Source organism: Colossoma macropomum, unplaced genomic scaffold (assembly GCF_904425465.1).
Source record: "Colossoma macropomum unplaced genomic scaffold, Colossoma_macropomum, whole genome shotgun sequence".
In the NCBI taxonomy this organism is placed as follows: domain Eukaryota; kingdom Metazoa; phylum Chordata; class Actinopteri; order Characiformes; family Serrasalmidae; genus Colossoma; species Colossoma macropomum.
This window is the reverse complement of record NW_023494798.1, coordinates 33515898-33529778: the sequence shown is the minus strand read 5'-3', so window position 1 is coordinate 33529778 and position 13881 is coordinate 33515898. Positions and strand designations below refer to the sequence as shown.

At 37.3% G+C, this 13881-nt stretch overlaps 1 protein-coding gene across 2 annotated transcripts in view; it reads right to left on the bottom strand.

Annotated features, from left to right (window-relative positions):
* The window catches only part of si (sucrase-isomaltase (alpha-glucosidase)), a 120769-nt gene that overhangs the window by 44122 nt on the left and 62766 nt on the right, over nucleotides 1-13881 (bottom strand). For both annotated transcript variants that reach the window (XM_036584998.1, XM_036584999.1), the window contains 5 exons: nucleotides 11942-12115; nucleotides 6161-6310; nucleotides 5754-5957; nucleotides 4971-5125; nucleotides 4204-4372 (listed from right to left, as the gene is read on the bottom strand). In XM_036584998.1, the coding sequence (XP_036440891.1) occupies nucleotides 4204-4372; nucleotides 4971-5125; nucleotides 5754-5957; nucleotides 6161-6310; nucleotides 11942-12115 (852 nt within the window). The remainder of the gene's footprint in view (nucleotides 1-4203; nucleotides 4373-4970; nucleotides 5126-5753; nucleotides 5958-6160; nucleotides 6311-11941; nucleotides 12116-13881) is intronic.

Here is a 13881-nt window from a genome sequence, read left to right as displayed (position 1 = left end):
TCAGTATGTCTGAAATCACGAATATGTATATATGTCTTACATATTCATGTGTAAAACCTATTAGACTTTCTTGTGTATGTGGGTCATTCTCCATTTGGAGTGGGAATTCAGGCGGACACGTTTTGAAAAAAATCTATTTCTTTCATCCCAAAACGAAACAATCTTAAACAATAATATCTTAAGAAATAATCTTAATATGTCCATTAACATCTCCCATTATCATAGATGCAAAGGAGCTTAATTCCAAACATATTTTGCAGTCACTGGTGTTGTATGAATATGGTGTAACACCAGTGACTGTGACTACAGTGATGTTCTGGTTAAACCTGAGGAATTGGCTGCCTCGTTGTTGGTCAGGTGACCTTGTGTAACTATTTAAAATCAGTAATAAAAATCATAATATCGCATTATTTTGACAAAAAAATAATTACCCACAGAGATGTTATGAGCTGCCTGATATTTTAAGCATCTTTTTAAGTCCTGCAACCTTTGTGACATGGTTTCCTCCCCAAATGGAGAATGACCCATGTCATACTGTTATCTATAAATCTATCTATAATTACATTTTTTGCTCATCTAGCACTTTAAAAAGACCTGCAGTTCTTTCTGCGTCATCACAGCATGTTCCTCGGTGTCCCTTGAGGATCAGGTAATAACATACCAGCTTTAATCAGGAAAGTAACTGCAGCAATTAGCCTGTTCATGAGTCAGGCCCACTTCAGGGATGCTGCGTGTCCACGTCTGAAGCAATTAAGCGGTGAACACTTGATATTGATGCAGATTTAACCGTGAGAGCAGCTGAGTCAGTGTGGAGATAAATAACCTTCTCAGCTCAATCTGACCAGTTCAGTCTCACCGTGTCTCGCGCACACTGCACCACAAGACTAATAAAGCTGCACACGTGTGGTTCAGAAAGCTGCACCAGCACACATTTGCCTTGATGAACTATAGAGCCAGTTAAAGGTAAGGATGTACCAGTATGGGAACTGTGGGCTGATTATGACACCCAGGATTTTTCATATATGTATCTACCCATAAACACTTAGAAAAAGTAGGATCTGGCTAGATCTACCTGGATTAGCATTACAGAGAGATGCAACAGTCATTTGTAGAGAGTTACAAATGCAGTAAAATGAATAAGATGCAGGTATTTTAGTGCAGTAGCCCAGTGCTGCTCGTCCTGAGTGCAATAAATAGGCCAGCAAATTTCATGTTGAAAAGTAAATCCGATTCGTCTAACACTAACATGATTATGTATACTGTTAAAAACATTCTGATGAAAAGGATTGTGTTTAAGTATTTATTGTTTTTCTTTTAAGGCAAATATAAATACTGAACTTTGTGATTTGTATGAATTTTGTTTCCAAAGCAAAAATTCATTTTTTGCTTACTGCAATTCCGAATGTTATTTTACAGTTTTAAAAGTTTGCTTTTATTACAAAATGTGGAAAATAGTCAAAATAAAGAATGATTAGCTGTTAAAGAAACATTGTCTGTTTTTGTAAATGAGATAAAAAAGTAGTTTAGGAGAAATATGCATGATCTAGCCTTGGGCCGAGAATTAAAAATAGTAGATATTTTATAAATGACCATTCTTTTGTTCCCTTTCTCATGATTCTTACATGATTTTTTTTATTACATTACCTTCATTTAACTGTTCCTTTTGTAAAATCTTTCAAACCTATGGCTAGTTCAAAAATGTATGCAATAGATGAGACTACATTTAATTATAGGCTAGTTAAAGGGGTCAGCAACACATGGCTCTGGAGCTGCATACGGCTCTTTTACTGCCCTCTTGTGGCTCCACAGCTGAATTAGATTTGTAGGTAAAAATAAAATAATCCTCCTTTACAGTAAAATAAAGCTCTGCTGATCGTTCAACACAGTGTTAACTATAAATGCTCTTAAACACTGGAGTAGAACTGCTAATTCACCCTTTAACCCTGGTGTGCAGACAGCTGGTCACCATAGCAACACAGACAACAATCTCGCCTAGCTAGTAGCTAATGAAACAGCAAAGAGAGAGATTTAAGATGAACATTGATAATTTGGAGACGAATGGACTAATTTGCATTAATAATCACTCCAGCTGGTTTCCTGATACGTTTAATCTGCAACAAGAAACTGTAAAAAATCATACAAAAGTAAAAAGTTGTGAAGCTGAAGTCAGTTTCTCATTCGCCAGCTTCTTGTTCATATTTTCTCATTCCACCTTAAATGGTGCAATGGTTATATTCTGGCACCTCAGGCACCATTTAAGGTGGAACGGGAAAATTCAAACAAGAAGCTGGCGAATGAGAAGCGACTTCAGCCTCGTCAATCTTTAAGAGACATTTTACAAGAAACTGTTCTACTTTTGGAAAGGTTTCCTGCCAGAGATGCGAGAAAAGCGTATTCTTTAGCTTTTAATAGTACATCAGCACATACTGAGACACATTTACAGCCAAGATGGTAAAATGGACATGAAATGTTGCGGCTCCCAAGGAGGTTTGATTTTTGTTAAAAGGACAAAATGGCTTTTCTTAACATTTGGGTTGCGACAAACAGAACAGACAAAATGGAACGTCACAATAATCATTTGTCTAAATTGACATTATCATCCATGCTGAGTGTAAACGGATATTTTCCATTATTGTTAATTGCTGTGTTCTTTCTTCTGCTGAAATAGGGCTGAAATCCACAGAACTAATCACTGTCAAAGAAGACAGAAGATCAATGGAGAATTCCGAATATTTTGTCTGATCTTACAAAGGACGGTAAACAAGACTGAGAGCGATTTTACTACAAATTTACACCAGAAGGCCGGGCTTAGCCTCTCATGTGAAAGCCGCATGTGGTTTCTTCCATCTGCCTCGTTAGAAAAATTTCCCCATAGACATCAAAAAGTGTCAAACTTGTTCTGTACCAAATTCTGCTCAGGTGGTACAATGAGCATCAGGTTTGTCATCCCATTCTTTTGTTCTGGAGAGTGATTCTTTCAAACTGAATCACGAACTGGACCAGATATTTGAGTCTTATTTCCTTGATGAAGTAGATGACATCCTGACCAGCTGTTACAGCACTGTTATAGCACTGACAGATGTTATTGTCAGCATGTGACATATAAGGTCATGAGGTGCAAGTAGAGATGAATGCACCATCAAATCGCAGCATTAGGAGACAGAAATATTGGTACTGTAGCTACTTACTACAGAACCAACCCAGTTAAGGAGATACAGCACTCAATAAACACAAATAAACTAGAACAGGAAACATCAGTCTCACCTCAGTAAACACTTCCATACATTAAATATTAGATATTTGTCCATAAATAAACTCTGTAAATGCTCCTGTACACTAGAATAGGAGATATTAGTCCATAAACAACAACCTTAATAAATGTCCCGATACACAATATAGGACATATTTGGACATAAACAACCTCAATAATTGATCCTTTACACTGTATGTGAGATATTCGTCCATAAACAACCTTAATAAATGCTTCTATACACTATAGGAGATATAAATGCTACAATATGCCATAATAAAAGCTCAATAAACATTCCTGTACACTAGAAGAGGAGACTTTAGTCCATAAATGACCTCGGTAAATGCTCCTACACACCAGATTAGGAGCTATTAGTCCATAAACAACCTTAATAATTGCCCATGTCCACTATATAGGAGATATTTGCCCATAAACAACCTTAATAAATGTTTCTATATGCTAAATAGGCAACATTAGCACATAATAATAGCTCAATAAACATTTCTGTACACTAGAAAATGAGATGTTAGTCCATGACTGCAGTAAATGCTCCTATACATCAGAATAAGAGATATTAGTCCATGAACAACATCAAAAAATGCTCCTATCCACTAGAATGACAAATATTAGTCCCCACAAAGGGGAATGAACTGACCAATATACAAATCAACAGAACAAGCAATGTTGCAAGCAGCAGAACAGCTTGCGTAGTTTGAAGAACTCCTTTTCAATGTTCTACAAATTGGAGCTTGTTAGTTATAACATCTCTAGTTTAACAGATGAAACTGCGACTCTCTCAGTCACAGACGTGAGAAGCAGCGACGCTCTGAAAAACGACACAGCCACACGCTTCCAGTCTGACAAGGTTAAAACACGCAGACGCCGCTCTGAAGGCCGTCTACTGCTCAGGCTGTGAGTGTATGCCTGTGACCCAGTACATGTCCGACACTCACCCCAGGAGGCTGGTCTTTGCTGAACATCCCCCATGTGTGCCAGTTGAGGTCATGTTTGAAGCTGGTGTGCTCCGTCTCTCCGAAGCCGTAGATGTACTGCGAGGGGAGACGCGTGGAGATCTGAATGAACATGTCTGAGAAAGTGAAGCCAGGAAGTGACGAGTCCCATCTACAAAAAGAGATGAACAATGAAATGAGTATGAAACAGAAAACATTAAAACATGAACATGCACACGAGCACCTAACCCAGCCCTAACCTTAATTTTGGCAAACAAAAGATCAGCTTTGGGCTCTTTTATTTTCCTAATAAAAGCTGCAAAGCATTGTTCCTTGTGTAGAGCAGAATAATGTAAATAATAATGGAAATAAATAAAGGAAATAATAATGAATAAAAGGAAATAAGTAAGAACCATATATATATATATATATATATATATATATATATATATAAATTTCTGCATAAATTTGACCTACATATCTGATTATTTTGGATCATTTTCCTCAATAAATAAATGACCAAGTCTAATATTTTTGTCTCATTTGTTTAATTTGGTTCTCTTTATCTACTTTTAGGACTCGTGTATAAATCTAATGAAGTTTTAGGTCAAATTTAGGCAGAAATATAGAAAAAGGGTAAATAAACTGGGTTCATAACTGTGAATTTATATGCATGTATGTGTGTGTGTGTGTGTGTGTGTGTGTGTGTGTGTGCAAATAAAGTAATAAAATTAAAAGAAAAAAAAATAGCTGGATAGCTGGTCACTCACATGACAGTGCCTGTGCTGTTTCTGACCACCTGGATGCCAAACGGCTGCTGAGTGACCTGAACCCGGTACATCCTCTTGTCCTCCGCGACGTCAGGGTCAGACGGTAATGTGAGGGGCACAGGCACCTCATAACGTTTATTGGCCGGGTCATAGATCTGGAGGAATCAAACATCAAACAACACGATCTTTACTTAAAGTTAAAACTACACTGTTAGAAAAATGTTTTAATTTCATTAATTACAGATATTCTTCTTCTTCTTCTTCTCTTCTGCTTATTGTTATTATTATTATCATCATTATTATTATTATTATTATTATTATTATTATTATTATTATTATTATTGTTGTTGTTGTTGTTGTTGTTGTTGTTTTTATTGTTGATAAAGTCAGTCTGATCTGAAAACTCCTGTTTTAACATTTAATCTTTATTGTTTTACACACAGACCATTTTCATCCAAAAGCTCCACTGCCCACTTCTACCCATGTTGGACAAATAATAAATATCTTAACAACTGAAAACATCATAAATCTAACATAAGATCATAAATCTAGCCAATATATCTAATATTTCTAATTATTTCTGCTTATTTATCAAGAAATTCAGCTTATTTTACTTGAAATAATGTTGCCTATTTCATGCATTATTTCTTGAAACAAGCAAAATTGTCTGCATTATTAAAAGTAAAATGATTCTTTTAACAAATCTCATGATGAGAAATATAAGCTATATTGACTAGATGTAAAAAGGTATCATTTTTTTTGCAGTGGATGAGTTTACTGTACCTTAAAGCGCAGAGAGTGTGCGCCGAGGTAAGTGATCTCCACTCGCAATGTGTCTATGTCTCTGGATGTTGCGCGTGGTGCCGGATATTTAGTATTGCGTGCAATGTCAAATCTCCAGCCAGTTGGGGTTTCTGTCACTTCCTCAGCTATGTAGCCGTAGTCCTGGGGAAAGTAGCACCAGGGCACGCCGTCGAGATTCGTGGGCTGGAGACAAATGAAGAACGAAAGGACTGTGGTAAGTGACATATACACACAGACACATATCACTTGTCATTTTTGACACCAAAACAAACGACGGACATACAAAGGAAAAGACTCAAATGTCTCAGTACAGATGGTAAATCGAATGTAATTTATCAGGAAATTATGTAATTCCAGACTTTGGAGTGAGTCTGTTTGCCTCTCACCTGCCAGATGCAGCCGCGGGATGAGCATTTGGCTTCATCGCTGCCCTCCTCGGGGTAGCAGTCGAAGCGCTGGAAGTCAGAGATGACCGAGTCCCAGGTGACCGTGTAGCTCTTGCCCAGCTGCATGCTCAAACCTCGCAGGTACAGAACCTACCAGAGAGAAATCCCACAGGTTTACACCAGTCAGGTCCAATTCTGGAACCCTGAACTAATGTGGTGATGGAAACAGGGAAATATCAATTTTAGAAGTTGCACTTGAACAGCCAACAAAGTCGTATTATGGATGGATGGATGGATGGATGGATGGATGGATAGATAGATAGATAGATAGATAGATAGATCGATCAATCACTTCATTAATCCCAGAGGGAAAGTCGTCTGTTACAGCAGCACAAAGTTCAGTAAAGAGCCAAACAAGAGCAAAAGTATCTCTGTTCCCTATTATACAGACGCATAAACAGAAGAAATAAAGATATATAATAAAATGTACTAAAATAACCATAAAATTTAACATGCAATATGAAACTAAGTCAGTAAAATCACATAAATATTATGCAGGTGACGATGCAGTGGTGCATGTCACATCCAGTGAATGAACTGAGTGACTAAACACCATAAATAATAACACACATTAATAGTTGTACTATATGCCTGGGTGTATAAACAAGCGGCAGAGCAATATGCAATACTTATGGACATATAAACAAAGTGGCGGTGGGAGGGAAAGTCGGAATTCTACACAGCACTGACATGTATCATATGTGACGTAACACAACTTTTCACCTTTTCCACCAGTAAAAAATGGCAAACTTGGAGGTGAAACTGAAACGATACACCTGATGCATTTTGCATACTAGCTAAGCCAGCTACGTATGTGAAATCATAAAAAGAGCTCCCTATAAATCTATGAATAATTTAGAGGCAGAAATTTCTATTCATCCTTTGAGGCCCACGCAAAAAAGTCTATTTCTGCCATGTAATATATTCTTCTCCTTTAAGGCCAGTGGCATTTTTTACCTTTTGCAAGTTTATAAGACACAGTTCCTGTTTTCCCATAATCATTCACTAAAGCAGGGGTGTCAAACTTAACCAGTAAAAGTGTTCAGAAATCTCATCAAATCTGTGGGCCAGAAAAAAAAAAAGTTTTTTATTTCATTTTTTAATTAATGTTGTGATATAACCCAAACTGGCCATTGTTTATTCAAAATACGTAAAAAGCACTTGTAGTTGACCCTGAAATATTACATGAATACTTGAAATATTCACAATTTAAACGTCCCTAGGAGCTCAGTCTTTTAAACACACCTATCTGCCTGAACTAGACTTCTTTGCTGCAAGTTCGTTAAGACTTGGGCTCAGTTTCTGAGCTGCTGAGCTGACATTTTGGTGATATGACTGGTGTGGAACTGTGTAGAATTGTGCAGAACTGAGGTGTAAAGCTGTCCCATAGACTGTTGTTTGGGTAGGAGAGTCCGCACACATTACGTTGCAGTGCATGCTGGGGACTGTAGTGCAGCACACTGTGAAACAAGCTAATATTAATAGTAAATTAAAATACTTTTGCAGGCTGTGTAGGATTGTATAGGCAGGCCTTGTGTTTGACACACTGGCACTAAAGTGTCAATTTTCATTCTCTGTGCTCTGATTTTTTAACTCTAAATTTATAAGAAAAAATAATATTTACCAATAAATTCATATTTCACCTAACCTTCCTACATGCTTAATGAGAAAATGTTTAGCCTGTTGAGATCCTCCCTGGCAGCTCGCTTTACTCGGAAATGCATCATGAATTTGAATATGTAAAGAACTTTAGAGATTTTTAGTTTGTACGTGTCACAAACGTCCACTCTGAACGCGAAAAGACCTGAATAGAAATGCACTCCTCACCTTTACTGATAAGCTGATGATACAAATAAATAACAAGCATAAAATAACATGGAGCGTCTTTTATATAGTGATCGGAAACACAGTGGCTCACAGAAAGCTCCCGTTCCACATGCTGGTCCACTTTACTGCTCACCAACTACTCTGGAGGTAGATTTTAATGACTTAAAGAAGACAAACATAAGCACAAACATGACGGAGGTATCACCAGCGAGATGTTCAGTTTGCTTGGGTTAATGTAAACATTTTTTTCTATTATTATTCCATATGCAGTAATGCTCACAGGGGTGCCCTGGTGTCTGGAGTCCTTGGCTGCAGCACCCTAAACCCCCCTGGGTTAATACAGCCTTCGCCAGGACACATACACGGCTCAATTCAGGTACAGCACTGACCAAAGAGCAATCTGAGAGATTTACACCGGCTGGGCCGCCGCCCTGGAGATAGCAGGGACACCACAGACGAGGTAGTTAAAGGAGGCGGATGACATATGTGGTAAACACTGGTGTGTTTAAGTCTCTCCTCCGTGCTTCTTTCAGCAGCCCTGTCGTAAATCTGAGCGCGCAACACAAATGTAGCACATGTGGCGTAGAGACAGAGCGACATACTGCTGTTCCACAGGGACCTTGAGCGCGAATCAGGATGACATGCATCCTTTATCACTGTATTCTGGTGTGTATGTGAGTATATACACCACCATTCAAGAGTCTGGAATCAACAGCTTCTATGATATAAACATGACTCTGTGGCAGATGAATGTATAAAATAACGTCTAAAAAGATGATGTCCTGTGCAACTGAACAGGTTGGATAGATGATTACAGTTATGATATAATAACTTCTTGTTGTTCCCATACTACTTGAAATATTGAACAAAATTTCTTGTTTATTGGACTCTAATCTACATTGTATAGGTTATAAAATACAGTACTGTGCAAAAGTTTTAGGCACTTCTGAAAATTAGTATTAAAAAGCTGTTTATTTGGGTTGTGAGTGTGTATTTGCTCAGAAAATACTAATATTAGAATAAATACAAATTTATAAAAAAAAACCTTGCATCTCAATTTTTGTCGTTTTTCTGTTTTCGACATAGTTTTAAAATGTCTGTTGGCCTTTACATTGTGTGTAAATTTCATGGTGAATGGACCCAAAGAAACGGCCCAAAATGACTTGGAGAAAAGTCTGGTTCCATTGACTTACATTGAGAGTTAAGTAGGTTTTTTCCTTCTCCTGTAAAGTTACCATTTTGGAGATACAAGGTTTTCTTCCGACAACAGCGAAATATTATCACCACAACTGGTAGCGACATCAGGTATGTCAATGTGTTTGTTAAGCCATTTCCAAACCTCTCCTCAAAGAAAACCCTTTATTATTAGTACACTGCAAAAAATAGTATCTTGTCAAGTAAAATTGTCTTAAATTTTATTAAATACCTAACATTTATCAGGTTAAGATTGTTCAAGTTAATTTTAAGATTATTTAACTTATTCCCAAACATTTTTTACTTGTTTTAAGTAGTTTTATCTCACTATATTGGCAGATAATTGTGCTCACTTTAAGAAATGTGCTTGAAACAAGATAAATTATCTGCCACTATAGTGAGATTATTTTACTTAATATGACTTCAAACAGGTAAAAGTTGTCTACAAATAAGCTAAATAATCTCATAATAAGTGCACAACCATCTCAAAATAAGAAATATTAGATATATCAACTAGAATTATGATCATTTAACTTGACAAGATACTATTTTTTGCAGTGTAGTTATAATACAATATTATAACCAGCTTGGTTATAATATTGTATTATGATTATTCATTACTTCATTACTTTAAATCAGGAATGTTGATGGAATTTAAACATGTGCAGCGTCTGGAGGCGTCCGACTTTAACTAGCTCACAAGTTATACTTTTTTCAAATGATAAAATTCCCGTAATTCTTTTACCGTATTCATATTTATTTGCATTCATTCTATTATATATGGTGTTTTTCCACACATATTGCTGGGATAAATGGTTTTAGACAGCATTGTATATTATACAATAAATAAATAAATAAATAAAACACTAATATTAGTCCCAACATTTGAACCATAGAGACATTCTAGTGTTACCCTTGAGCTCTGGGAGAAGACTGGCACGTGTCTTTTATCATTGTCTTCTGGTGTGTGTGTGTGTGTGTGTGTGTGTGTGTGTGTGTGTGTGTATGCATGTATGCACTGCAGAAATCTTGACAGTAAGCCTTCTCTCTTTTGTCTCGGACTGTGTCACATTTTCACAGGGATAGTAAGCCCAGCTGAGCTTCTCAAGGTCAGGGTCATCCACCTTTTCCCATTGTGTTTCTATGAACCTCCATTTTAAACCGATTTGTCCTCTATCTACAGGCTATTGTGTGGCATTATAACAAAGCCTCCTTCTTTCAGTGCTTTGTGCTGCTGGAAAGTTTACTGGGTTCTTTACTACGCAGTGGACTATGACATTACAACTACCACCAACTATCTACTTTATTAGAAACTCCTACCTTTTAGCTCCACTATATAAGTAGAAAGTTACAGACTATATCACAGCTAGTGTTGGAGAACTGATTACCGCTGTTTTCCAGGTATTACTTGGCTGGTGGTCCACTTTCAGCACGGCAGTGACACTGACATGGTAGTGTGTGTGGTGCTGGTATGAGTATATCAGACGCAGTGGTGCTGCTAGAGTTTTTACCCACAATATTCAACCAACAGTGTCTCTGTGGTGAGAAACTGACCACTGATGGGCTAAAGCAGTGGTCATCAACCCTATTTCTGGAGATGCTGAGTTTAGGTACAACCTTTTAGCCCACATCTTACATGCCCACCCTCGTCCCCCCATCCTTTACCTAACACTAATACATTTGAGCCAAGGACTTCTACAGTCTCTAACTGTACACCAGCAAGATGGAGCTACCCTAAATGCAAGGGGTTTCCAATAAAGTGGACCGTGATTGCACTATACATTTTATTTCTTTAGATTTTTTACAATTTTCTCATACATTTAGTCATATCTAATTCCACCCACAAGTTAGGACTCCCCCAGTCATATGATACCACCGGCAAGCTAGCACAGGCTCCCTGTGAAGCGAGTCACCGCAGCTTTTCGAACTGCTGCTAACGCAACGTCATTGGACAGCTGAATGCGCTCGGAGGAACGTGCCAACCGCCAGTTCTGTTACGTCAGCCAACAGACGTCTGCGCTGCCTAGCATCGCGCTGAAAGATGGGGGGAGACGGGGAGCCATCCTACCCACCCAGTCCTAGATTTTCTTTACAGAACGATAACCGTCAACTTATTACATCAGCCAAACGACATATGCTTTGGCTTGCATCACGCAGAGGGACGGGGGCATCCTACCCATCCAGAGAGAGCAAGGCTATTTTTGGGGTCCCAACTGCAGATTTGAGGTGTATCTGGTATTTGATCTTGTTTTCTGCTTATGACAGGGCCTACACTTATACAGCTGTGTTACTCAGGAGCTCCTTATTTTACTGATAGTTAAACAGAGCAAATTTCTAACTTTAATACACCAGATTATATTATCCTACACTGTGCAGTACAATTTTCGTTCATCAAGGTACAAACTTTGTTCCCTCAAAGGTACAACAGGGGTTTTAAGGTCTGATTGTGAACCTTAAATAAGTTTTTCCAGGTGAAAAGTTTGTATTTGTACCTTTTCATAACCGAATGTTTTAAAACAAAACAGTAAAATAAAGTCCTGGAGACGAGACGGGGTGTGTGGAGTCAGTACAGCTTAGAACATATCATTTCAGAGGATTATGGTTCAGTTATGTATTTTTACAGTTATTTATAAATCAGACTCTTTAACTCAAAACGATTTACAAGTGAGTACAAAGGCAGTAACAGTGAAACACACTCACCTTCTTCAGAGAGTCGTACTGAATGCTAGACTCAGGAACTGCCACGGCCGTGCTACCCTCAGTGATGGAAACGGACGTGGGGGCGCTGCTCTGACCCAGGATGGTGATGTTCTCAAACACCAGGTTATTAGGATCAACATAGCCGTTGTGTTGGACCTGCATGGTCAGCACTCCCTGAAAACCACACAACACTTTGCATTAAACCCTTAAACTGTGGGTTTACTTTTACCTTAACTATGTTAAGTTACAACTGCACACTTAAAAAAGATGGTTTTTCCAGGGTTCTTTAGTAAAGAAAATCGTTCTATATAGAACCATGAACACTCAAAGGAACCTTTACATGAATAAGGGGTTCTTTGCATCATTAAAGGGTTCTTATATAGCACCAAAAAAGGTTCTTCTATTGTTACAGGCTTGGCTATATAAAACCATCTACAGCACATTCTCCATCACTCTGAAGAACCCTTTAATGATTCAAAGAACCTTTTAATCATGCAAAGTGTTCTTTCAGTGTTCATGCTTCTATCTAGAACCATTTTCTTCACTAATAATTTACTAATGCTTCAACATACACTCTTAAAATTGATGGTTCTTGCATGGTTCTTTAGTAAAGAAAATAGTTCTGCATAGAACCATGAACACTCAAAGAACCCTCTGGATGATTAAACGGCTCTTTGCATGATTAAAGGGTTCTAATATGGTTCTAAATAGAAGCTTTTTGAAAAGGGTCCTATATAGCACTAAAAATGGTTCTTCTATTGTTATAAGCTTGGCTATATAAAACCATCTACAGCACGTTCTCCATTAATCGGAAGAATGCTTTAACGACACAAAGAACCCTTTGGACGATTAAAGGGTTCTTTACACTGTTAAAGGGTTGTTATATGGTTCTATATAGAACCTTTTGGAAAAGTGGTCTTGTATTATTACAGGCTTGTCTATAATACCATCCAAATACCAATGGTTCTGTATAGAACCAAGAACACTAAAAGTATGGTTCTTTCAGAGTTCTTGGTTATATATAGAACCATTTTCTTTATTAATAATTTACTAATAATTCAACATACACTCTTAAAAATGATGGTTCGTCCAGGGTTCTTTAGTAAACTGAACAGTTCTATACAGAGTCATGAACACTCAAAGAACCCTTTGGATGATTAAAAAGTTCTTTCCGTCTTTAAAGGGTTCTTATATGATTCTATATATAACCTTTTGGAAAAGGGTTCTTGTATTGTGACAAGCTTGGCTATATAAAACCATCTACAGCACATTCTCCATCAATCTGAAGAACGCTTTAATGATGCAAAGAACCTTTTAATCATGCAAAGGGTTCTTTGAGTGTTCCTGGTTCTATCTAGAACCATTTTCTTTACTAATAATTTACTAATGCTTCAACATACACTCTTAAAATTGGTGGTTCTTGCAGGGTTCTTTAGTAAAGAAAATAGTTCTATATAGAACCGTGAACACTCAAAGAACCCTCTGGATGATTAAACGGCTCTTTGCATGATTAAAGGGTTCTAATATGGTTCTAAATAGAAGCTTTTTGAAAAGGGTCCTATATAGCACTAAAAATGGTTCTTCTATTGTTATAGGCTTGGCTATATAAAACCATCTACAGCACGTTCTCCATTAATCTGAAGAATGCTTTAACGACACAAAGAACCCTTTGGACGATTAAAGGGTTCTTTACATCATTAAAGGGTTGTTTTATGGTTCTATATAGAACCTTTTGGAAAAGTGGTCTTGTATTGTTACAGGCTTATCTATAATAGCATCCAAATACCAATGGTTCTGTATAGAACCAAGAACACTAAAAGTATGGTTCTTTCAGAGTTCTTGGTTATATATAGAACCATTTTCTTTATTAATAATTTACTAATAATTCAACATACACTCTTAAAAATGATGGTTCGTCCAGGGTTCTTTAGTAAACTGAA